We start from the raw sequence: 27,823 nt of genomic DNA, 5'->3' as shown, positions 1-27,823 counted from the left end.
ACAACCACCTTGCACCCTTTTTGACAATTTGGGTCACTGGTTTCTTGGGGTCTCTGCCACACTGAAGCTCTACCATTGTCTCTTCCCAACTGAAATCGGGACTTGTATGGTGAGGCTACAGTTTTCCAGTTGTCCAACCAGTTTGGCCACAAGCCCAGGAGAGGCGTTGCAGACAATGTTGTGCTGTTAGCAAAGGCACTCGTATGGGTTCTCTGCTGTCACAGTCCATTAATGCCAAATTCACCGCACTGTCCTAGCAGAGATGTGAGTCATACACGACACATTGATTTCTGTGGTTTTTTAATGTAGTGTTGTTTGTCTGTTAGCATAGATGACTCTGTGCAAACGTTGCTGCTCTCGGTCATTAAGTGAAGGCTATTGGCCACTACATTGTCCATGGTGAGAGGTAATGCCTGAAATTTGTTAGTCTCTTGACACTGTGGATCTTGAAATATTGAATTCCCTATCAATTTCCAAAGTGGAATGTGCCACGAGTCCAGCTCCAACTAACATTCTATATTCAAAATATGCTAATCCCTGTTGTGCACCCATAATTACATCAGAAACTTTTTCATGTGAAGCATCCGAATACATAGCAGTTCCACAAAAGCATTGCCTTTTTGTACCTCATGTACGCGGTACAACCACCATCTGCATATATGCATATCACTATTCCATGACTTTTGTCAACACGGTGTAATGTGACAGTCACAGTAAAGGGAAGGACTCGAGCAAAGAAGATGAATATATTGTCAAAATTTCTGATGGTTACGATTTTCTTATTTTTAAGCAATGAACTTTTTGCAGTTGGCATAGTTGGTTGAATAGTTACTGTGTTTCACTGAATGAGTGCCACTCCTGCCAATTTTAAACCAAATATTGAGATACCATCTTTTTCGTCAATATATACTTTGTGCCTAGGAATAAAGTGAGGTAGGGCAGTGGTAAGAAACAGGACACACATTCATAAGAATGGTGATTCAGATCCCTTTCTGATCATCCTGAGTTATGGTTCCTGTTGTGTCTAGACAAGACAGCCTAGACACAATGAGAGGAAGCCGAAAGGCACGCGCTTAAACTCACGCGGGCTGGCGTGAGGTCTGAAACAGGATACGTAATGAATGCTATAAAGAAAAGTACGTAGCTTCTGGAATACTTAACTAATAATCATTTGTTTCTGCCGACACTTCGACATTTAGTGAAAATACAACATTATTGTCAAATAAATTTTTATTGTGCATAGCCACTGCTTTATTGGGGTGATGATTTTCAGTGTGTGATGCAACCGATTCCCATGCTTTCAGCATTTATCTTATTACGCCAGAAGATTGCTGCTTTGCTGATTTCCCCCCCCCCCCCCCCCTCCTCCTTCTCCTCTGAAGACTCCTCCCCACTACTTCCTGCTGTGAAACACACTGCAACTCCATAAGCTCTTCGGTGGCCATTTCTGGCTGCGATCTTCCACAAGCTCATAGATATCATCATTATCCGCTTCTAGCCCTGTTCTCCTGGTCAAAGACGCAATCTCATTGACTACAGGCTCCACAGGCACTGAATCAAATGCCTCAGAGTCACATTCGGCAATGTACTCTGTCCAAAGCTTCACCCAAATGGAAGTGAGAGTTCTGTTGGTAACCCCTTCCCAAACGTTTTTGATCATCTTGACGCAGGCAGTGATATTGAAGTGATATTTCCAAAACTCTCTGTGAGCGAGATTGGTAGCTTCAGTCAACTCAAAGAAATGCTCAAAGAGTGCTTTAGTATAGAGCTTCTTAAAGTTATAAATAACATGCTACTCCATAGGCTGGAGTAACAGAGTGGTATTGGGAGGCAGAAATTGGATCTTGAGGAACTGAAATTCTTCAAAGAGGTCATCTTGTAGGCCTGGAGAATGGGCTGGGGCATTGTCCATAACAAGCAAGACATGACGTGACAGATTCATTTCGAGCAAATATTTTTTCCCGAAGGACCAAACTCCTTCATTGCTCCAATCACAAAAAAATAATGTCTCATTGCGTTTAACCGGCACATGTGAACTTCATGCTTCCTGAAGGCTCATGGTGTTTCTGAATAGTAGACAAGCAGCAGCTCAATTTTCAAATCATCGCTTGCGTTAGTACATAATAGCAATGTGAGATGGTCTTTCATTGGATTCTGACCAGGCAGTGCATTCTCATCTGCTATTATAAAGGTACACTTTGTAATTTTTCTCCAGACTAGACCTGCCTCCTCACAGATAAAAATGTGTTGCGGCAGACAATCCTCAGAATCTACGAGCATCTTGAAGTTGCTGATGAAGTTCTCTGCTGCCTTTGTGTTGGTTCTGGCTGTTTCACCACGCCTCGCAATGCTGTGGATGCCGGTTCTTGTCTTAAACTTCTGAAACCACCCACTGCTTCCCTTAAAAACATGTCTTCGGCTACTGATGATCCTGGGGTCTTCTTAATGAGGTCAGCGAAAATCATTCTAACCTTCTCACAAGTGATTTTCCCATTAATAGTGTCACCTTGCAATTGCTTTTCATTTATCTATATAAGGAACAATCTTCCAACATCGTCCAGAATACGAAACTGTTGTTTAGACACACTTGTCACTCCCTTTGAAGCATCTATCACCTTAATCTTGTCCTTTTCCTTGAAGACAGTGAAAACAGTTGATGTAGACTGATTGTATGTGCGTGCTAAATTGGCAACATTCACACCTTGTTCACATTTCTTCAATGATTTTACGTTTCATTTCTAAGGTCATTTTGTTTCTCTTACTGTCATCTTCGTGCAGCTTTATCTTTGGGAACATTTCTATGAAGCTTAGTAAAATTTGCACAAAGAAACACTGTATGAATACAAGTTTAGACAAATGAGTGATCACAAGCTGCACTAAGATGGTAGAAGAAAGAGTGCTAAACCCAGACTGCAGTACGCACTAGACATTGTTCGTATGCTGCTGACGACAATGAAACGTGTTCATATTGTTGAATGTTTCCCCTGCCGTGCGTGAATGGCCGGTGACATCACACAAAATTGTTGTCACTCATTGTCCAAAACATCACTCGTTAAGCAAGTATTTTTTTTACAATTTGTTTTACTCGTTATGTGAACTGAATGTTATGGCAAGTGGTCTTTAAGTGAGGTTCCACTGTAATTACAAATTATAGAATTAATCTGATGTTTGACTTTGAATTTGAGAAACTAATGTATCAGTATTAGGTTTGATTGAAGTGGTTGCAATTCTCAGGATGTTCTCAAGGCATTGATCTGAGATTTTGGTTTTATTTCTGCTATTTGTGTACTTTACCCTTGAAAATAACTTTTGCAGTGTATGTGCTTCCAGGCAAAAATAACATATATAGTGCATGACTGTGCAGCAACAGATACTAGTCCCTGGGCAGGTATGATTTGTGAAAGTCGAATAAAGATACATGAGCAGTTTTTTTAGATGGATGTCAGGCAGCAGCTCTATGCATTCCACCTGAAAATTTTCTGGCAATGTATCTGTATTGTTTGTAAAAGGTGTCACATAAATACAAAAATTTTGATCATTGATTTCGAAATCCTTGAAATCCATTTTGAAATTCTTGCACCAAATCGAAAAGCGTGGCTGAGTAGTTCATCCCTTCCTTAGGATTATGTTTGCCAAATGTATTGAAATGAGACAAATTGTTTGCATTTCTTGTGCTTGCCATAATTCCACTTTCATTTCAAATGTGTTTATTGTTTCAAATATTGAACTGATAAGTAGGTTTCTGCATAGAAGATGTCTATTTAAGTCACCTAAATGAACAGTCAGATCTATCAAAAATGTTAAATCTACTGCCAAGTTGGCATAGTCAGTTTCTGGCACAGATTTTGTTTTTGATGTCATGAACGAATAGATTGCAATAATACACTAGAAAATCTTTTTAACATTTGACCAAGTCCTGGAACTGGTAATGATTCAGTCTTCTGGTTCTTATAAAATTTACAGTCTTAACTATGATTTTCATAATGTGATCCATTTTTTTAAGCTTTTCAACATAAATTTTCTTGGTGTATCGTGCAATGTTATTTCATGAAATGACTCTCTGACACTTCGTGGATTGTTATCTATTAATTTTACAAGCCTTTCTTTTTTAGATGCCATAGCTGACACACCATCTGTAACTATGCCAGATAGATTGATGACAGACAAAGAAAACTGCTTTTTTCCTTTTTTTTTTTTCACTGCTTCATATAAATCTCTTGATAATGATGTCACGTCTTTCAATGGTACTAATAAAACCATTTCTTCAGTAATATAATATTCATCATTAATGCCCCTAATAAGTATGGAAAATTTGACCTTATTACTAGTATCAGTATTCTTATGTATTGCCAATGAATAAAATCTAAAACTACAACTTTTCCAATCCTTTTCAATAGATTTCTCAAGTTCATCTGTTCTCCAGGCAATAGTTTGATGAGACAAACTGATTTTTAGACACCTCCTTAATTGCCATGGCAAATTGTATCTGCTGCACTTTCTAAGCATTCTTTAATAAATTCACCATCAGAAGTCTGGCACGTACCAATGAGAGGCAGGGGCCAAGTTGTTGTTGCCAGAGTGTCCAGTACATCCATATTGTCAGTAACTCTCTCTTCTGTTGGTGGGGTGTGAAAGGAATGGGCATGATGACCGCTGTAGGGTTATGAAGACCGAGAAATAGAGACCCTATTTTATGTCAGAATTTAAAATGTCATACACTAACTGAAAAATTTTAGACATGCATTGGAAGTTTTGGACAATATCAAGAGCTGTCCAAATACCAGAAAAGTATATCAACAAGGCAAATATTTGAGCTAGAGGAAAAGCTGATATTATCCACCTTTTTGGAGCTCTGTTTATAAAGTAACTCATAAAAATTTTAATTTGATCTTTACAATGTTGTGACTAGTCTGAGGTCTTGACGTAGCCTCCAACAAGAAGTCTTCAAATATTCATAAATTGTCAGTCTGATTTGGAACGTGCCAGCCCAGAATTACCAATGCTTACTTTCAAAGTGTGGCAACAGTGCTCAACTGAAAAAAGATGTGTGAAAGCCAGTGAGGGAAGATTAATGGAACTGCCAGTAGCTGGCCTTTATCATAATGAGGCAGTGTGCACAAAAAGACAAATGAATCAGGGGAGTTTTGGGGGATGGTGGGACACATTGGACAGTGAATGTGAGTGCGATGGTGGTGTACTACAAACTTTTTAAAATTTAATTGATTGAAGGGGGCTTGTTGTGAAAGACAGTACTTTTAATTGTTGTGCTTTGGTCACAAGTGAAGAGGCGCAGGTGTATGAACTTTTCAAAAATCACTGAAGACAGTGAGTAACAGAGAATGGTGGGCAGATCTTACGTTGAATGTGAACATGATAATTTGTCAACTTCTGCAAGTTCTTTGACATGTAAACACATGCAGCAATTAGACTTCTGCAAGTGCAGACAACTTTCAGAAGTAGCATCTGCAAGTTAGTGAAAATAGTTTATTGCATCCAGCTTCAAGTACTTGCCAATATTCCAGTTGCTGGAACTTTTCTCCAGGCGCACACAATGCTTAGAAGGATTCCTTATATTGTGTGTCTCTTATGACTAACAAGAGACAAAGTGTGGGATATGTTTCAACTTGACATGGGATTTGGGCCTCTGTCCCTTTACATAGAACCATTTTGTGAAACACTGTGTCATGCTGCATGAAGACGTCAGTAACCGCCTGCTGCATATCCTCGTCTGACAGGAACTTTCAACTATTCAATGCCTTTTGTAAGGGAGCAAAAGCATGATAATCATATGGGGAGGGATGGGGACTACAGGATGGGTGCTAGAGTGTCTTGCATTTCAGTTGGTGTAACTTCTGCGTTACAACATTTGCAGTATGAGGATGTGTGTTACCATAAAGCAGCAGCACCCTTTGGCACACCATTCCACAATGGCGGTTTTCGACAGACATGCTTTGCCATACACATTCTTCATTCTCTGATGGATGTCTGATGGTGTTTGTCCTTTGATAGCCAAGGAAAGAATAATAGCATTTTGTTGCTGTTCGGACGTATTTGGCAATAACGTTGCCACAGTTCATGTTTATGCATTTGCCACAAGCATGTTGGCAAGACATGAATGCCACACTCTTCCATTGCCATCATGTCACTGCTTATATACCTGCATTGGAGTAATGCTACATTGCGTATACATTGCAATAACACCCTAAAATAGAAACTTTTTGATTGGCCTTTGTAGATTTGAATCAAAATGCTCACAAGCTTATTTTTGTCCTGTAACAGATTCATAGCACGTTGAAAGAAGCCGTAAGTAAATTGTGAAATTCAAGCTTGCACAGCCTGTACTCATAAGTATTACGTAATGTTGAAATGTTTTCTTCAAATTTGCCAAATTTTTAACAAGAATTTAAAACACTAGTTAAATTTGAAATATATGTTCATGATCGTTTCAGATGATGTGGTTATGCAGCAGCATATATTTCGTACTCAGCAGCATCTGAACTCCTACGCCAGACAAGGTCTAAGAGTGCTGGTGATGGCAAGACGAACTTTAACTGATGCTGAATTTCTTGAATGGCAAAGAAGTCATGTGGAAGCAGAACTTGCTGTGGAGGGCCGAGAACGTAAATTACGAGAATCTTTCAGTCGTCTGGAATCTAATCTCACCTTGCTAGGTAAGTTAAAACAAACAAGAAAAAAAATTATTTCAGAGGTGACTAGGACATTCATCAAAACCACAAAGTAACACAAAGCTACACGTTATATGAAGGTTGCCTTTTAAGTTTTTGAAGAGAGTTAACAGGGATCAATAATCTTAAGAAAGGAGTGCTTACAATTGGCTTGTGGAATTTAGTCATGGTTCTGCTTCAGTAGGAGAAGAATTTTTGTGAAATTCGACTAAAAATTGTTATGTTCCAAAAATGTTGATGATGTGCACAACACAATTGAAGACAATCGGCAAGTAACTTACAATGAAATACAGACAACATTAGGCATAATAAAAACAGCAGTATATTAAATTTTGTATGAAAATTTGAATATGGAAAGTCTGTTGCCAGTGAATTCTGCAGACTTTGACCAGAGCTCAAAACCAGGCTCATGTCAAGTGGTACAAGAAAACACTCAAAAAAATTAATTACCAGAATGCAAAATCTTTTTACAGTGTTGTTACAGGAGAGAAAACTTGAATAAATTTATTATAATCAGAAACTAAGCAGCTATCAATTGTATGGTTGTTCAAAGATGAACTGAAACCAACAGAATTGGTTCATTTATAAAACTCTTTCAAAAAAGAAATGATTGTGCATTTCTTTATTTCTTTGGTTACATTGGACATTGCTTTAGAGAACCAAAGGATAGTTCATGCTGAATGGTGTAAAACAAATTGTTTGCCACATGTTATCAACAAAATTGGCAAAAACAACTAAATACCAGGCATCAGTCGTCATGACAATGCCAGCTGTTACACAGCAAGTCAAACAAATGATCACTTACAGAAAATAAAATCAAATCGCTGTCTCATTATTGTATTCATCTGATTCAATGACCAGTAACTTCTTTTAGTTACTTTATGTCAAACAAAAGACACTTATATCACACTTTCCATCACTGTTGAATTCTCCCAAAACCATGAATTTCAGGTAAGGTACCAACATCAAAGTGAAAAAAATATTTCCAGAATTGAAAGAATGTAGGGAGACTACCATCATGAAGTCTGCCTGCAATCGCAGCCAGAACATTGGAATTTTTATCATATATGATGCAGTCGCTCACTCAGAAGAATATGATGCAGTCGCTCACTCAGAAGAATTTTATTGGGAAATAAAAGCTAGAATTGGTTTGAACCCATGGAAAAGCTTATAAGGTTTATTGGTGAATGTTTTGAGAAACAGTGAAACAATTCATACCAGAAAAATAATTTTTAAATGCATTGTTTTGTGAAAGTTTAAAAGATGGCCATCAGATTATGTCGATGCAAAAGAACTGAGACTACTTGCATTACTAATCACTTACCTGATGAAAAATTAGTGCTTAACTATTTGTTGACCTTTTACTGTGTTCATATGCTGTGACATTATTCATTGATCTACTCACTGGCTGTGTATGAAAACTTTACTGTGTATGTGTCTCTGAGCTCTGCCAGAAAATATCGTACTCGTGGCTTATTGCAAAAGAAGTAAACCAGAGGAACAAGTTTGTAGTAGCACAGAATACTTGCGTATTCACTTAGTGATAGTTGTCTTGAAAGTAGAACCAGTTTATGTCCACGTGTGGCTGCATTCATTCCTTTCACTAATCAAAACATTTCCACATATTTTCTATGGAGATGTGGAGGAGCTTCATACTTTTTATTTTCCTTTCCAATGGAGCATAAGAACGTGTGTAGTAAACTGCTCATCCAGTCCACTGAGTCACAAGTCTCTTATGAAACTTGTCACACTGTATAGGTACACTTGCATGCTAGTACTTAATGACAACCAGTTTCTTAACATCATGAGAGCTAAAATTCTTTCTTTGTGTAGGTTGTGTAGTAGGTGTGAATGTGGGTAGGGGTAGCTTTCCCTCCCTCCTCGAAGCTGATGGTGATCTCTGTAGTGAATAAAACTGCACAAAGTTGTAAGGACAGTCCAGCATGTTGATTTTTTTTTTTTTTTTTTTTTTTTTACTTTTAGACTCAAAGGCTTCAGTAAGAAGCTGTTGAAGGTGATCAGGATTTTCCAATTTCTTTTCATTCATGATTATTTGAAATAGCCTGACAAGAAAAAGTTTATTGACCTGAGGATATATTAGCTGGTGTGTTAGGAGACAGGTCCTCTCTTTATGATCCATTTACAAAGATAAGTATTGTAGAGATGATTCAAAATGATTGGCGTAATGTGTGATGGAGCCCTTTGATGGTGAAACTGCTAACTGTTATGATTTAGCTGTAACGTGTGTTCCAGCAGCAATGAGAATGATTTGCGGATAAACTGAAAGTAGCAAATTCCAATTAAATGGCCATAAAGGAATGGAGACCATCAAGGTGATCACCCATGACAGTGTAAGAACATGAGAGTAGCCAGTGATGCATGCTTTGTTTACTCCATGCAAGTGCAGCGACCATTAGATTTAAGTTTTTACACTTTGACTGTTAGTTCAGTTAGTTTTCTTTTCCAAATTTGAAAAATACAGCATTTTATGCAAAGCTGTATGTGGGTTTAATTTGTTGCTTACATAATTGGTGACCCAGGGAAAAATAAGAAAAGGTTTCGCAACTTAATATTGTGCAGCAGTTTCGCCAAAGATGGAAGAAGCAAACAAAATTCTGCAGGCAACAAATGATTAGATACAATGGCTAAAGCAAAAGTTTGGGCTTTTGGAGCTTGCAACACTGAAGAAAGATAGCAAAACAGAATCCATGAATTTGCAAACTCCGATAGTAGCAGCCACACCATGAGCATACTTACATGTTGAAGATTTTTCACGCTTGAATGCACCGTTATCAACCGCGCCACAGTTGCAATTAAGAGCACCTCCATTCACGCCTCCGCAAACAGACATATGGTTTGCGATAATGGAGAATATCTTCTAGCAACAATGCATAACCAAAGACTGCGAAAAATTCACTCTCACAACTAGCAACCTGGATCAGAGGGCAACAACAATAGTCTCTGATATGATCATACATCTACTGCTCCAACAGTCATACACCACACTTAAAATGGTGTTGATCGCTTGCTGCACAAAATTACCTGATTAGCGTCTTTCCCAGGTGATGTATCAGGAGAAACATGGGGACAGAAGTCCATCTGAATTTTTGAGACATTTACACACTACAGTTCACACAAGCTTGATATCCAAAGCATGATATCCAATGAATTGTTACTGCACGTCTGGCGAAGCAGCTTCCTCATCAAGTTCAACTGACACTGATTGCATATGAAGGACAGTCTCTTGACAAGCAACTGCAAATAGCTGACAAAGCTTTTGCTACTCTAAAGTCAACACCCGTAGTGTCCATAGCAACATCATCTGCCACCTCTGCAATGGAAGCTAATAATGACTCATCGGAATGGTTAGAAGAATCGAAGTTAAGCTGTGCAGCCACAGGTTACAGACAAAAAACAGGCATCACTGAGGGAATCAGGAAACGGCAAGATGCAATAAAAAATATGGCTACTGGGCTACATAACTTGGAGCTCCAGACGTCCACCAAGTCCACCAGTAACAAGAAGAGGTCACACTCCAAACTCAATCAAGCTCATGCCGACAATTTTTGCTGGTATCACAGAAGATTCAGGCCACAAACTACGAGAGGCACAAAACCTTGTGGACACCCAAATGATGAGGGCAGCATGCCTTAGGCACCACGGGCTGCGGAACTCACGTATGTGCCATATACGAATGAGGAACCAGTTGACAGTTGCAGGCAGCAACATGCACAGTCAAGGTAAGGCACTTGAAGACTTCCCATGTGCTGTACCTTCATGTCACTCTGCATCATCCTGGGAGTGTAAGCTAACATCACACAGATTACAAGTGGTTGATTGACTCGCAGGCCTCAACTTCCTGATGGACACTGGCTCGGAAGTGAATACCTTGCTGGCCTCGAGCTTTGTTAACAAGGACACACGGGAGCCTTTGAAATTGATTGTTGTTGGTGTGGTCTTCAGTCCTGAGACTGGTTTGATGCAGCTCTCCGTGCTACTCTATTCTGTGCAAGCTTCTTCATCTCCCAGTACCTACTGCAACCTACATCCTTCTGAATCTGCTTAATGTATTCATCTCTTGGTCTCCCTCTACGATTTTTTTAAAAACTGATAGCAGTTAATAATTCAAGTATAAACACGTAAGGTTATAAAGAGCTCATGATAGATATTGTTTTAGCTACCCATTACAAGTGGACTCTTATAGTGGCAGATGTTTTACAGCTGATCTTAGGTGCAGATTTCTCATCTCATTTTGCACTCACCTTGGACTTGGCAAATAACTCTCTTACTACCAGATCAAATCGGGGCATGATAAAAGGTTTTTGATGCAGTGTGGCAGAGGTTGTTGCACGAGGAGTCAGTAGTTCAGCTATACGGTCTCCCCCAACAAGAAGTCATAAAGACTCTTAGTAGTTAAACATAATACAGTGCATTATACACACATTACCCAAGGTCTGCCAGTATCAAGACGTGTCCGTAGTTTTTAGCCCCAGACAGATTAGCGGAGACAAAAGTGATATTTGAGGAGATACTCCAGGTTGGATTAATTAGAAGGTCTGACAGTTCTTGGGCGTCCCCTCTCCACCTAGTACGCAAGAAAGACAACACATGGCATCCCTGTGGCGACTACCAACGACTGAACGTGAGAACAATCTCAGACAAGTACCCCATACCAAACATTCAAGAGTTTACCTACACTCTAGCGGGTGCGAAAGTATTTCAGTACTGGATTGTCATAAGGCATACAATCAGATTCGTGTAGCTCCAGCTGACATGGCAAAGATGGCAGTGATCACACCCTTTGGGCTATTCCAATTTATGTTTATGCCATTCGGACTCAAAAATGTGGCCCAATCATGGCAAAGATTCATTGATGAATTGCTCCAGGGATTATCTTCCTGTTACGCATATCTGGATGATATTTTGGTATTCTCAGAGGATATGCAATCACATGATAGACATATTCAAGAGGTATGACAGTGGTTCGATAAATATGGAGAAGTACTAAAAGTGCGCAAATACATTGTGAGCAAGAGTCAAGTAACTTTTCTCAGCTATATAGTTTCAGCTGACAGTATACAGCCATTACCGGAGAAGATAGACATGTTGCACAACTTACCCAAACCTAAAGACTACGAACAACTTGGGCACTATCTCGGTACAATAAATTTTTACCGGCATCATTTAGCAATTACCACTCAAACACAAGCCCCGCTTAAGAGTGCACTGGCTGGCAGTAGTACCACAGGAAAGCGAAAGCTGCAATGGACACCAGAAATGACCAAAGCTTTTGGCGATTATCAAAGAAGCTTAGAGGAGGCAGTGTTACTCACGCACCCCATACCTGTAACACCATTGAGTATTGTTGTAGATGCCAGCCAGGCTGCAATTGGTGCAGCCTTGCAACACCGAGTCAATGGACATTGGCAACCTCTTTGATTCTTCTCAAAGAAACTGCAACTCCGACAGGCAAAATGCAGTGCATATGACAGACCGTTGTTGGCAATATATGAAAGCCTGGCCAGTAAAAATTTTCACTGATCATAAACCTTTAGTGTCAAGTTTCAGCAACATCAGATGTAAGTGCTTGCCAAGGCAGTTCTGGCTCATTGAATTTGTCAGTCAATTCACCACAGATATAAGGCACATCAGAGGTGCGGAGAATCTGGTTGCAGTTTACTTTTCTCATGTTTGGGTGTGACCATCACAGTAAATTATGAAGAACTCTCGACATCACAGGAAGCGGATGTGGATCTACATAAGTTGTTGACGGATCACACAACAGGGTTACACTTACAGCCGATACTCATGACAGAAAGAAGGCTTAAGTTATGGTGGGATATATCATGGCAGAAGCTGTGCCCATACATTCCACAACAATTTTGTAATGCAGCATATGACAGTATTCATGGTCTGGCACACCAAGGGGTAACTGCCACGATTAAGTTACTGACAGCACATTTTGTCTGGCCATCAATTAAAAAGGACGCCAGGGAATGGGCTCGCACATGCCTACACTTGGCAGCGCTGCAAACTATGATGACACATTCACGCGAAAATAGGGAATTTCACAGGATCAGCAGCAAGATTTGCCCATGTCCATCTGGACTTAGTGGGTCCACTCCCAGTTTCAGATGGCTATAAGTATTTGTTAACAGTGGTAGACAGATGCACAAGATGGGCGGAGGCAATTCTGATCATTGACATAGCGGCTGAATTTGTTGCAAAAGCGTTTCTCTCGCAATGGCTAGCTCACTTCGAGTGCCCCCTTCATATCACAACAGATCAAGGTCGCCAGTTCGAGTCTAGTCTATTCAATGAGCTAACTAATTTATGTAGGTTCCAGTACCACCATACAACAAGCTACCATCCAGCGAGCATTGGCATGGTGGAGAAGTGGCACAGGACATTAAAGGCAGCTCTCATGTGTCGTCAGAGAAACAGGACAGAAGCATTAGCATTGGTTCTCCATGGATTACGGACCGCATACAAGACGGGCATCGGTGCCTGAGTGGCAGAATTGGTGTATGGGAAACCATTGAGAATCCCGGCAGATTACCTAACACCATCACATCACAAATGCCAACAAAGCTCTCGTCACTGATACATGAAATCCGTCAGCATATGGAAGCAATGACAAGGCCTACATTATCTAGACATGGTGTGCGACCAGTTTCCGTACATAAAATGTTGGCAGACTGTACACATGTCATGCTCTGCACAGATTCAGTCAGAGCGCCACTACAACCTCCATATACTGGATCTTATTGAATATACCCCTACCATAGACATCTCACAATATGACAAAACTATTAGTGTGTCCATAGAGAGGGTAAAACCAGCATGGGTCTTACTAGAACTGGAGTATGATGACACTTCAGAGGATGAGATGGACCAAAGTTTAGAACTCACTACGCATGATATGGCAGAAGAATCCATGGCAAGAGGACATGGAAACACAACGCAACAGCCCACACCAGCTCCCTCATCCTCACACCAACAAGTTGTCTGTACGAGAGCAGGGAGACAAGTCAAGTTTAAGTACCCATTTATCCCGTGTGCTCTGCACTTCAAGGTGGGGGGGGGGGGGGGGGGGCGGGCTGTGTGGGAATGTGGGAGTAGCCAGTGATGCGTGCTTCGTTTACTATATGCACATGCAGTGAATGTTAGATATAAGTTTTTACTCTTTGACTGTTAGTTCAGTTTAGTTTTCTTTTATCAGTCGGAAAAATAAAGTATTTTGTGCAAAGCTGTATGTGGGTGTAATTTGTTGCCTACAACAGCATATGGTTCAATCTTAGCGTAAACTTGTGTTTCATTGGATTATGACATGTTGAATTAATGTTAAAGCTTTAAGTAAACTATATGTGATGTCAGTTTACAAAATATTACAGTTATTGAAGAAATATGTAATTAGTAGTGAAATATGTCAGATCAAATGACAGCAATGTGTAGAATTTGAATACAGGAATTTATTCATTATAGTTTCCTCATAAATTTCTAGCAAACTTCAGATGTACTATTTCGAAGCATGTAGTTTCTTAGTGCAGTGCTTATATAGCTACAGAAAGCGACTGCTCTAACACCCTCACACATGGATTCCTAGCACAGCATTAACATAGCAACAGTATATGTTTCAATTATCTATCCCCAGTTTCCTTAAGGGTATCTCCTCCAGTGTCTGTGGAAAAAGAAAACCAGCCAATTCTACATTCAGTTTTACATGGCAGAGCTATTATTGTACAATATGAAGAATTGGTTATACAGGTGTGTGTGTGTGTGTGTGTGTGTCCTATATGTATTCTATGGGTCCAAATGCATAGTTGAAAAAAGAAAATACCATTCTTCGCACTAGAAGTGAAGAAAAAATGTGTGAAATTTCCATCGTCAAAAAGATGTCCTCTCCAGGAAACTGGACCTTTTACGTCTCTGTGGGGTAGAACACAACACTACGTACAATTGTAAAGCTACAAATGCTGCAGTTTAGTTGGCATTGTTGCCCAGAAATACAGCTAAATAATATGGCAAAACGGTGAGATGGGGTTTCCTTGGATCAGTCCTAAGCTGTTCAAGATTGATTCTGCTAGCCAATTCAAGGGAAATGTTTGGAGATTTCCCATTCATTTTGTTGTATACTAGACCTGGACTACACTTTACCATCAAGCCAAAAAATGTAGCTTTCAAGACATGTTTTGTTCAACTTCGGTTACGCCAGTTAACATGAAAAAATATGATGCATGTGACCAGTATAGTGAATTCAATAATCTGAGATGCAAAGTTGCATAAGCTAACGAACTACGCAGGTGGCATTAAAGCTGAATAAGCAGTTTTAAAATCAGATTCCCTGTCTTCTCCCTTCACGGAAAAACATTTGTTGTGCTTTTTGTTGATATCCAAATGATTTTTGCAATTCTGACATTTCTTTTTTTTTTTTAATTTCACATTTTAATTTTTTTAAACACATCATTAAATCTTTATGGGAATATTTTTTGTAACTCATGGTATACCTGAGATCTAATCGTATGAAAATGTAATTTTAGGTAATTGTATCAAATATGTGGCATCCCTATTCACATTAATAACAAAAGAGATGTACATTGCATATACTTTTGAAGTATGCTTATCGTATAGATAGCAGCTTAACCTATCTTTAAAAATAATAATTAAATGACTATCAATCATTTGGCATACGCAGCATGGTCTAAGGCGCCGTGCCACGGTTCATGCAGCTCCCCCTGTCAGAGGTTAGAGTCCTCCTTTGGGAATGGTTGTATGTGTTGTTCTTAAAGTAAGTTAATTAAAGTTAGATTAAGTAGTGTGTAAACCTAGGGACCCATGACCTCAGCAGTTTGGTCCCATAGGAACTTGCCACAAATTTCAGTTTGAAAATTTGATATACAGTATGTTTTGTGCACTTCTTGTCAAATTTAGGATAGAATGGAATAGAATGGGTAATAGAAGTTTATTGTCTCATAACACACAATTTAAAGTAATTGACTTCATATATGGGAGACTTGACAAAATACATAATTAATACACAGTTGATGCTTTAAAAAAAAAAAAAAAAAAAAAAAAAGCTTTAACACTAAGCAAATGTTCTTTCCTGCTAAAATTTTCAGATCATCTTTCATGAAGTCTTCAATGAATAGTATTTCTGCACTAGTTTCAATGTTCAGGGGTGCAGTTCGAGAAATGAGAGACAAATTGTGTATTCAAGCATTGATTCAACCATTAGGCCAGTTTGTATATGGAGAAGATCTGAGTACTCCTCTTCCTCCAGCTGTTGCAGAGAACGTGACAGAAGATGAAGAAAATGAAGTTAATGTAATTATGGAAGATGATAGTCATGTCCGCCAACCTGAATGCAACTTCACTCAGTAGCTGTTCTCTCAGAGTGAACTAAATGCTTTCATACTAGATTTGAAGTTGCCTAAGGAATCTGCAGAACTACTTGGCTCCCAGATAAAAAGTAAGAACCTTCTGGAATCAGGAACACATTATTCACGGTGCAGACATAGAGAGACAGAATTGGTTCAATTTTTTCTCGGAACGAGTCCTCGGTTTACTGCACAACATAAACAAGTTAACGCACTTCTGGCATTGAACATTATCCTACACAGTGGAGATTTTCTAGGTTCTTCAATGAGGAGCTTGAAAGGCATGTTACTGCATAATGGAGATGTGTATGGGCTCGTTCTTCTGGCCCATTCAGTTCAAATGAAAGTGCTGTATGAGAAGATCAAGATACTCTTAATAAGTATCCAGGATGAGGAACACATTTGGCTTATCTGCAGTGACTTCAAAGTTCTTGGGATACTATTGGGACGACAAATTACGTTCACAAAAGTGCTTTGCTCTCTATGCGAATTGGACAGTCGGTTAAGGCAAAGACATAGGAGTGTAGGAGTTCAGTCAGAGTGAAGAAATTTTGTTCCTATAACAAAAAATATCCTGCATGAACTGCTTGTAGAACAAAAAAAATCTTGTTTTCACCTATACAAATAAAATTGGACCCTGTGTCAAGTACCTTCCCAAGATATTTTCCTTCAGCACACAAGACAAACTGAAAGATGGAAATTCTTTTAGTCCTCAAATAAAGAAATTGATGAAGGATGAAGATTCCGAGAAGACAATGAAGAAAAGAGAAAAAGTACATGACCGCCTTCTGACCAGTTACTGAGAACTTCTTGTGAAATAGCAAAGATCTTGCGTAACATGAGTGTGAAAGTCACTTTCTACTCTCACATGTCGACTACTTTCCAGAAATTTGGGACATTATACTGAAGAGCAGAGTAAGCCTTTTCACCGAGATCTGAAAAAGGGGTACCAGTGGCACTGGACAGCAGCTATGTTGACTGTCTGTCTTCAACATCCAACAAGTGTCGACCAGTCATTGTATACAAGGCTTTTTATTTTATTGGTTTACATGTCACGTTCCTTAGGATCAAATTGAGGAGCAAATCTCGAAGGTCATGGAACATGTCAGTACATGAAATTGCAACATAAAAGGAATAACAGATAAAAATAAAATATTTATGAACCCAAAAAAAAGTCAAGCCATAAATTTAAGTACATGCAATAAACAATATAAAATAAGAATCAGCTTAATTATTTAAGGAACTCCTCAACAGAATGGTAGTGACCCATGAGGAAACTCTTCAGTTTAGATTTGAAAGCTTGCTAAGGTTTTTAAATTCTGGTGGTAGGTGATTGAAAATGGATACAGCAGTATACTGCACACCTTTTTGCTCAAGAGTTAAGGGAGTCTGATCCAAATGCAGATTGGATTTCTGCTGAATATTAACTGAGTGAAAGTTGATTATTCTTGGGAATAAGCTGATATTGTTAACAAGAAATGACATTAAAGAATATTTATATTGAGAGGCCAGTGTCAAAATACCCAGACTAGTGAACAGGGGTCAACAACAGGTTTGCAAACTTACACCACTTACTACCCAGACCAACTGTTTCTGAGCCAAAAATATCCTTTTAGAATGGGAAGAGTTACCCCAAAATATAATACCATACGGCATAAGCGAATGGAAGTAAGCAAAGTAGAATAATTTTTGTGTTGAACAATCACTTACATCAGATACCATTCAAATAATAAAAATGGCAGTCTTTGAACAAGATCCTGAATGTGGGCATTCCATGACCCAGAAATTTGAACTGTTAACTTTCACTAATCATATACCCATTCTGTGAAATTAAAATGTCAGATTGTGTTGAATTGTGTGTTAGAAACTGTAAAAACTGAGTCTTACTGTGATTTAGCATTAGTTTATTTTTTGCAAGCCATGACCTTATGTCATGAACTGCACTATTTGAAACCGAGCCAGTGTTGCACACAACATCCTTTACTACCAACCTAGTGTCATCAGCAAACAGAAATATTTTAGCTACCTATAATATTTGTACGATTGTGAGCTACTCCCTGTATTCTGTAATGGTCCAACTTCTGGAGCAATATTTTGTGGTCAATACAATCAAACCCCTTAGTTAGATCAAAAACTATTCCTAGTATTTGAAACCTTTTGTTTAATGCAGCCAGTACCTCACAGAGAAGAGAATATAGCATGTCAGTTGTTAAACGACTTCTAAAGCTGAACTGTACATTTGATAGCAAGTTCTGTTATGTAAAATGATCAATTATCCTTACACACAGCCTTTTCAATAACTTTAGCAAACACTGATGGCATAGAAATAGGTCTAAATTTGTCTGCATTATCCATTTCTCCCTTTTTATAAAGCGGCTTTACTACTGAATACTTTAATTGTTCAGTATTACTAAAGGAAAAATTACAAATTTGGTTAAGTACAGGACTAACTTGTGCACCACAGTATTTTAATATTCTGCATGGCATTCCATCATGACCATGAGAGTCGTTAGTCTTCAGTGATTTAATTATTGACTCAATCTCCCCCTTGTTAATATCACAGAGTAGTATTCCAGACATCAATCTTGGAAAGGCATTTGCCAAGAGAGTTATATGAGTCTCTGTAGAAACTTAAATTTTTTATTTAATTCACCAGCAATTTTCAGAAAATGATTGTTAAATACTGTACATAGATCTGATTTATCAATAACAGAAATATTATTACTATGAACTGACTATATTGTCAACCTTGTGCTGTTGACCATGCACTTCCTTCACAACTGACCTTATGGTTTTAATTTTATCCTGTGAATTAGCTGTTCTATTTACGTTCCACATACCCTTTGCCTTCCTAATAACGTTTTTAAGCACCTTACAATACTGTTTGTAATGGGCCACTGTAGCTTGATTGTGACTACTTCCAACATCTGATATAATTCCCACTTTGTTCTACATGACATCCTTATCCCACTATCAGCCACCCAGGCTGCCTTTTACTGCTAGTACCTTGTTTAGAGTGTTCTAATGGAAAGCAACTCTGGAAGAGCATGAGAAATGTGTTAAGAAAACCATTATGTTTGTCATCTGTGTTATTGGCACTATAAACATCCTGCCACTCTTGTTCCTTGATGAGTTTTAAAAACCTCTTTATTGCCTTTGGATTAACTTCCCTACATAGTTTGCAATTATATGTGACAATTGTTTGAGTACAAAAGTGTTCTAGTGTTAAAATTTGTGCATCATGGTCTGAAAGTCCATTCACACTTTGACTAACAGAATGCCCATCTAGTAATGAAGAATGAATAAAAATATTGTCTATGGCTGTGCTACTGTTTCCCTGCATCCTGGTTGGAAAAAACACAGTCTGCATCAAATAATATTAATTTAGAAGTTTAGTTTCATTAAATTCAACTGCCCCAGCACAACATTCAGATATCTGTTCAGTGCAGTGCCATGATACGTCTGTGGACTCAGATGAAATACTATTTTTTAAATACATGGCCACCCCCACCCCCACAAGGAACTCCTTGAAAAACAGGCAGTTAACCTGGCTCTACAAGGAAGTAAAAAAAGTGAAATTTTAAAAATTTATGGACTATTGATTAGTTCTTGTTTTTATACACGGAAGTCACGAAACAAATTAGGGTAGCTCTGAAGAGTATTTTTAAAATGTATTTCATTTTTTAAATGTGTTTTGGTTAAAAGCTCACTGTGTGTGTTACAATATATTTGTGGGCTCAGAAGTGAAAATCATCAAAATATTACTTCTTATTTTGTGTAAAAACCTGATGTGGTAGACAAAAATTGTAGATATTCCTAGAATCAGCATAAAAGATTGATTCAAGAACGCCTACTTTCAACAAGACATCTGACAAAAGGTTTTAAAATGCAGGCTAGTTTAATCAGTAATATCAAAAGGGGCGATCTTAGAATCTTGCACCCTGTTAGAAAAATTTCTGCAGATGACACTGATGCTAAAACAGTTGTCAACAGTTTCAACCCATACTGTACTGCAGTTGGTGGTAAATTAATGAAGGAGAAGTATGGCAATTTATCGAATATAAAGTTCCAAGAAATTTCATATACTGATGCAAAAAATTTATTCCTGTTTCTTAGACCAGCAGACCCAAATGAATTCCTAAATATCATGAAGTCATTGAAAAACAAATGTTCAGCTGTTGTTAATGATGTCCCAGACCATCCTGTAAAAATGTTAACGGAGTATACATACTCATTTTACTATGCAGGTTTGAAGCTCCTCTTTATGTTCTCCTGTGTTTGCAATTTAAAAACTGGGTTGTTTTGAAAATCAGCCTTATGCAAACACAATTAGTGTATTTTTATATTTACCCAGACATGTTTCGACATCTATGTGTCATCTTCTGTGGGTAAAATTTTTATTTATTAAAATTGCATCGCTAACTGAACTGTATTATTATTCACTGGTTTTAGTGCTCGTTGTCGTAATTTTTTTGACAGCATGTTATCTGCAAAATTTTTTGTCCTGTTTCATGTCTCTGGTTGGTGTCTCAATCAACTGCTATTTAGTGCAGTTTTTCACAAATTTCCACTCCCTATTTCACCTAAAATGCACTTTCACAAATGTGGTGAAATTTGATCTGAGCAGACACTTCTGACAGTATACTCCTATGGATTTTTAATAATGATTACCTTCATGGCTTCGTCAGGAGCAACTGATTGTCAAAAAAGACCAAAGATGGCTTCTGATTGATCAACAAGTATGTCATGCTGTCACAGAAGGTGTCAGCATCCGCACCGGTGGTGCCACTGCTCCCGCTTTAGCGTAAACATTGCAACAAATACATCTGGCCCTTCTCTGCATTCAGAACTCATTTCTATGTACCACTAACATTATATCTGCTGTCATGGATGAAGATTTTCCCACACATTTGTATTCCAACAGCTTCTGTAATTAAAGAGGCTGTAGAAATAAGAATGTGTGTGAAAATCTTTAACCATGACAGTGGATATAATGGTAGTGGTGCATGGAAGTGAGTTCTTGATGGAGAGGAGGGCCAGAGATAAACACAGTATGTAGCTACACTTGGTTTTACACTGGCTTACAGGATGAAAACATTCGAATTTTTGCATCCTGTGAGCCAGTGTAAAACCAAGGGTAGCTACATACTTTGTCTAATTTTTGTACAGAGCTTAATAATGCATGTTACAAGAAGCAACCTGATGTGAATACTACAAGGCAGTGCACTCACTAGCACTGCATCTAGCTTCACTTAGTCCACAACATAAAGTTCCTGTAACACCTTTGAAAGCATCGATCATACGAAACCCAACTCTCACTTTTCTCACATGGTGTACTAAAAGCTTCAGATCAAGGCAACCAAGTAGATACAATGTTTCTTGATTTATGAAAAGCATCTGACTCAGTACTGCACCTACGCTTATTGTCAAAAGTAGGGTCATATGTGGTGTCAAGTGAAATTTGTGACTGGATTGAGGACTTTTTGATAGGGAGGACATAGCATGTTATCTTGGGTGGAAAGTAATTGTCAGATGTAGAAGTAACTTCACGTGTGGCCCCAGGGAAATGTGTTTGGACCATTGCTGTTCATGTTGTATATTAATGACTTTGCAGACAATATTAATAGTAAAACTGGGCATTTTGCAAATGATGCAGTTACCTATAATGAAGTACTGTCTGAGAGAAGCTGCATAAATATTCAATCAGATCTTGATAAGATTTCAACATAGTGCAGAGATTGGCAACATGCTCTTAATGTTCAGAAATGTAAAATTTTGCAGTTCACAAAAAAAAAGTAGTATCCTGTGACTATAATATCTGTGAGTCACTGTTGGAATCGGCCAACTCATACAAATAGCTGAGTGTAACACTTTTTAGGCATATGAAATGGAATGATCACATAGGTTTGTGGGTAGTAAAGCAGGTGGTAAACTTTGCACTTCCCCAGTACTCTACCAATAAACCAAGCAGTCTACAAAAGAGATTGCTTACAAATCACTTCTGCAACTCATCCTAGAATATTGCTCAAGTGAGTGGGACCTGTACCAGGTAGGACTAACAGGGGATATTGAATGTATACAGAGAATGCAGCACGAATGGTCACAGGTTTATTTAATCTGTGGGAGAGAGTCACAGAGATACTGAAGGAATTGAACTGGCAGGCTCTTGAAGACAGGTGTAAACTGTCCTGAGAAAGTCTCTTAACAATGTTTCAAGAACCAGCTTTAAATGATTACTCTAGAGATATACTACAATCCCCCACATATCACTCACATAGGGATTGTGAGGATAGGATCAGAATAATTACTGCATGCACAGAGGCATTCAAACAATCATTCTTCCTGTGCTCCATACATGAATGGAACAAGAAGAAACATCTACATCTACATTTATACTCCGCAAGCCACCCAATGGTGTGGCAGAGGGCTCTTTACGTGCGACTGTCATTACCTCCCTTTCCTGTTCCAATTGCGTATGGTTTGCGGGAAGAACGACTGCCGGAAAGCCTCTGTGGGCGCTCGAATCTCTCTAATTTTACATTTGTGATCTCCTCGAGAGGTATAAGTAGGGGGAAGCAATATATTAGATACCTCATCCAGAAATGCACCCTCTCAAACCTGGACAGCAAGCTACACCATGATGCAGAGCACTTTTCTTGCAGGGTCTGCCACTTGAGTTTGCTAAACATCTCCGTAACGCTATCACGCTTACCAAATAACCCTGTGATGAAACGTGCTGCTCTTCTTTGGATCTTCTCAACTTGCACAATGGGACGTACTCGCATGTTGGTTTTGCAGAGCATATGTGTAGATGTAGATGTAGATGTAGGCTGACCCAGTATCTCCTTAAGGTACTGCAGACTGCACTGTTGTGTGTTCTCACTGCCTGGACTCCAATCGGACTGTGAAATATTGTTGGTCTCTTACTGCTGTAAACAGCAGCACAAAACCAGATAGAGACGCAAGACCAACAATATTTCTGTGTGATTAGAGTTCATGTAGTGAGTACACATAACAGCGAAACTTGGAACATCTGAGATGATGGTTGGGTCGGTTGCCAAAATATTGTGCTGAACACGGGGAAGTAGGTCATTAAGTTTTTGTATTGTTAACTACCCTCATCACAGACTCGTGCAAGACAATTTCTTAATATCTTCATTCAGTTGTAATTTCTTTCTGATTAACTCAATGTATTATGCATCACAACGTGGAATATAATTGTATAACATTTAATTCTTTGCATTTATTTTTCTCTCTTTACTTATCATTTTCCTTAACATAAATACACTGAGGTGAAAAAAAATGGTTAAGTAAGAATTTATTTCTTTACAGGAGCAACTGGCATTGAAGACAGATTGCAAGAGGGTGTTCCTGAAACAATTGCTGCACTTATTAGTGCTGGGATTGTTGTTTGGGTGCTAACAGGTGACAAACCAGAGACTGCTATCAATGTAGCATATTCAGCACGCCTCTTTCAGCCTCAAATGGAACTAATTAAGTTATCAGCTCGGTCACGAGATCAAGCAGAAAGTGCCATTCTGTTCTACCTCTCCAAAGTGCAACAGGAAAGCTCTATTGGCACATCGTCCTCAAGCACGTGAGTATATTTTCTGTCTGTGTGTAGTATAATCTCTTTTTGTGAAGAAAGTGATGAGACTACCACACCAACAAATTTCCACCATTATGCACAATTACTTCAACAAATTCAGGAATTTCCATTATAACATTCCCTTCCCCTGTTTTTCATTCCCAGAAATGGGAAGGATGACTGTCCTGTCTTGAAAATAAACTTGAAAATAAAATGTACTACACTCTAGGCATAGTAAACCCAGGAATGAAAGCACCAGTCTTTTTAAGCGCTCTTAGAGAAGCTTGTGAAATGGCAGCCAAGCTGTAGAAAACTGCATTGCGAAGTGCAGAGATGAGGATGAATTTGCATGGAGATAGTAGGAATCCAGACAAGGGAAGTGAAAGGGGGAGGGGAGGGGAGGGGAGGGGGGAGGAGAGGGGAGGGGAGGGGAGCATGCTGTATTTCGCCACAGACTCGGCATTCAGGACTGAAACTCATATACAAAGTGTGGCATCAAGGAAAGCAGTTGGCTAAAAGACTGCAAATATTTGGAAAGACAACATGGTACAAAAAAAGCAAAGAAGGGTTGAGATGGAAGCATATGTAAAATAAAGTAAGTTTTGCAGAGGCTAGCCTGTGAGTGGGGAGTACGGCTCCAAAAGGTAGGGATCTTGAAGTTTAAAACCCTATGACACTGTTATTAATGATGGGAAGGTTAATTGACGGCATGAGGTAGAAACACAGAGTAGTGAAGAGATTGTAAGAGGACTGTGGTAAAAGACAAAAGCTTAAAACGAATTGGTATTAATTGTGGAAGGAAGTATGTAGTGAAACTAGTGAAGCAAATAACGTATCCATATTACATTGGCTTTCCTTCTCAGATCATGCTTTTTGAGGAACTGCAGTGGTTGGAAACATAACTTTTTTGTTTGCTTGAATGTCGTATGAAAATACTGCTAGTGGGAGATTGCAGCTGATGTAATGCATAGGTAGCTTCTAAGCAGATTGAGAATGGATAGTAATAACGTGAGTTAAGTTAACTTTTGCTTTTGTGTTTGTCCAGCAGTATAATGTTTTATGTCCTAACAGATGCACTGTGCCTTAGATAAAGCTGCTTGGTAAACTTAGAACTCACAGAGGATTCCATTGCAACAGGCGTCGTTTTCAACTACAGTAGATTAGTTTAATTATATTTGGATGTCAATTCTATCCTGAACTTTGGATTACCCTAGTGTCATGTCAGAGGTAGCAGTACCAATTACTTATGGTTTTTCCAGTGACGTCATACAAGTTTCTTATTGTTTTTTAGTGAATTCTACAAACAATGGTCTTGATATAACATATTTTAGTTCCAGGGGGCTGAACCAGGTTGGTGTCTTCACAAGACCTTCTGCTGGTAATGGTAACATAGGTTCCTCAGCTGGCCTCAGGCACGCTATGGTGGTTGATGGGAAGACATTAACGTAAGTTCAGGTCTTAATCAATAATCTCAATGAAGCAGTCTTCTGACGAAAAATGATGAAAAATGCATGATAATTTAGAACTGTGTTTCTCTCTTCATTACAGGTACATTCTGGACAGGCGTTCTAACCTGCAGAAACCTTTCCTCAAATTGACGCAGTATTGTACGTCAGTTCTGTGCTGCAGAACTACTCCTCTGCAGAAGGCCTACATTGTGCGAATTGTCAAAGAGCAACTAAAAATGCGGACTCTTGCCATTGGTATGTTGTTGTTTTTGTGATAAACAGCTGAAAAAAAAGGATGTTGTTTGCTTTGGTTGAAAACAGTATATTCTGTGTTAACGTTTTTCCTTGTTTTATTTAAATGGATTGCAAGTGAGACATCCACTCTCTTATTAAATGCATTTCTGAAAAGATTATTAGCCAGCCGGTGTGGCCAAGCGGTTCTAGGTGCTTCAGTCTGGAACTGTGCGACCGCTACGGTCGCAGGTTCGAATCCTGCCTCAGGCATGGATGTGTGTGATGTCCTTAGGTTAGTTAGGTTTAAGTAGTTCTAAGTTCTAGGGAACTGATGACTCCCTTAGTGCTCAGAGCCATTTGAACCAATTTGAAAAGATTATTGGCCATTATCTCCACTTGTGTAAACACTAATAATGAGTCATACTCAGTCTGGACTGGCTATGGAATCAATACGTTCATGCTTAGTTACTAAATGGCACCAACTTATCAGATTGGCTGACACAATGACACAAACCTACAAAGAATGTGTTCATGCTTAATTACTAAATGGCACTAACTTATCAGATTGATTGACACAGTGACAGAAACCTACAGTTCCCTTAGCATAAAAAGCACCGGGGAAAGAGCAAGAGGAAGCAGAATTGTTAAAAAAATCATAAAAAACAATTGGGAAAGAGCAGGAGGAAGCAGAATTACTTAAAACACTCTCTTTCTCTTTTTTCAGCAAATCAACTACATTGGGTCTTCAAAGACTGTTGACTATGGATTTTGGGAAGTTAGATGCTTGGGGGGGGGGATTCTTGGTGGGCTTAAGAATGTGAGTGGGGATTGGAGGTTATGTTGAACTCCCTAGAGTGGATCACTATGGCAGAGCTGTAGTTGGAGTAGTCAGACAGTTGGCAAAAGATGTCTGTCAGGTAGTCACTGTGATTCATTACAACAGTATCAGAGCCTTTGTCTGCAGGGAGGATGATTAAGTCAGGGTCTCTTTATGGGCTGTGAACGGCTGTCCTTTCTCTGGTGAGGGGGTGGTGTTAGTGGAAAGGGACCTGTGGGGAGGATGGTGGGGCCAAGTTGGAGATAAGGAATTCGTGGAATGTGACCAATGGCTAGTTAGATGGTGGGGGGGGGGGGGGGCAGTTGCCATTGTATGTTGATAAGAATTGGGAGAGGCATGGTTTGGGGCTTCGGTTGAAAGGATTGGTAGCAAAGAAGCATTTCCTATAAAGAAAGCAAACATATGATAATTTCATTTGCATATTCCTCATTGACAGTCCTGAAACTGAAACATGTGAGATATCTTCAGTGTTTTATCATTTTAGTAAACTGTTCTCAAAGATGTTAAATTGTAGAAAAATAATTGTGTACTACACTTACTAAATGGGAAAATACAGTAGGTCATTTTAATTCAATTCATACCTCAAGTGTATCATTTTAACCAAGAATAGTCACAAATACTTTGAGTCCTTTTTGAGTGATTTGTTTTGAAGCAATATCTTTGGGAATGTATCCTAGGTCGTGTAAAATGTAATTTTTTCCAGGAGTGTATGCAATATTACTGCAGTTGTTTGAACTGAATTGACGCACGGCTTCATAGAACTTTTCCTCATTTTTAGAGCTGTTTGTTTGACTATTGTTTAGCATAAGATAAAAGGATAAAAATCTACCTGCTGTACATTCTGTAGTAGTATTTGTAACTAACAATCACTGATAACAGTTCTGAGTTCTTACGTTCAGAAAAATAGATGGTTTTTGACTGTACTCTTTGTTAACTGATGTTTGAAAGTTTCTCTGTCAGTGGTGATTCTGTATGGAATCTTCTCGATCACTTTGCGCTGTTAATGGATCGTAGATGTTTTGTTATTGTCTTTTCTGTGGTACTTTCATTTAGAAGTCATTATGAAGTGAATCCATCGTCTGTTTTAGGTGATGGTGCTAATGATGTATCAATGATCCAGACAGCTGATGTTGGAATTGGTATATCTGGCCAGGAAGGTCGGCAGGCTGTGATGGCATCTGACTTTGCCTTATCAAGATTCAAGTTCCTTGGTAGGCTGCTTCTGGTGCATGGACACTGGTGCTATGACCGCTTAGCTCGGATGGTGCTATATTTCTTTTATAAAAATGCTGTGAGTTTGAATGATAACTCAGTGATCTGTTCTTTAAGACTCATTTGAGGACATGAATAACTTTCCAAATTATTTATGCTTTTGTTTCAGACTTTTGTATTTCTCATTTTTTGGTACCAGCTTTATTGTGGTTTCTCTGGAGCAGTGATGATTGACCAAATGTACCTGATGCTCTATAACCTTCTCTTCACATCACTTCCTCCTATAGCTATTGGTACGTTTTGATTTAAACTATTATTAATAAACTAAAGCAAATTAATACATTTCCAGCACTTACAGTTTAGAATAATTTAAATTACCTGGTATGTGCAATATTCACATTCTGGGGAGGGGAGGATTAATGTGAATTGGCAATAACTGC

General features: G+C 38.7%; 1 protein-coding gene across 3 annotated transcripts in view; it reads left to right on the top strand.

The window, feature by feature from the left end:
- Nucleotides 1-27,823, top strand: part of LOC126475196 (phospholipid-transporting ATPase VD) — a 351,647-nt gene that overhangs the window by 302,504 nt on the left and 21,320 nt on the right. For all 3 annotated transcript variants that reach the window (XM_050102846.1, XM_050102845.1, XM_050102848.1), the window contains 6 exons: nucleotides 6,450-6,671; nucleotides 23,396-23,660; nucleotides 24,983-25,096; nucleotides 25,200-25,354; nucleotides 27,260-27,462; nucleotides 27,553-27,676. In XM_050102846.1, coding sequence (XP_049958803.1) covers nucleotides 6,450-6,671; nucleotides 23,396-23,660; nucleotides 24,983-25,096; nucleotides 25,200-25,354; nucleotides 27,260-27,462; nucleotides 27,553-27,676 — 1,083 coding nt within the window. The remainder of the gene's footprint in view (nucleotides 1-6,449; nucleotides 6,672-23,395; nucleotides 23,661-24,982; nucleotides 25,097-25,199; nucleotides 25,355-27,259; nucleotides 27,463-27,552; nucleotides 27,677-27,823) is intronic.

Source organism: Schistocerca serialis, chromosome 4 (genome assembly GCF_023864345.2).
Source record: "Schistocerca serialis cubense isolate TAMUIC-IGC-003099 chromosome 4, iqSchSeri2.2, whole genome shotgun sequence".
Classification (NCBI taxonomy): Eukaryota; Metazoa; Arthropoda; class Insecta; order Orthoptera; family Acrididae; genus Schistocerca; species Schistocerca serialis.
Note: the sequence above shows the minus strand (reverse complement) of the source record. Positions and strands in the feature narration are given on the sequence as shown.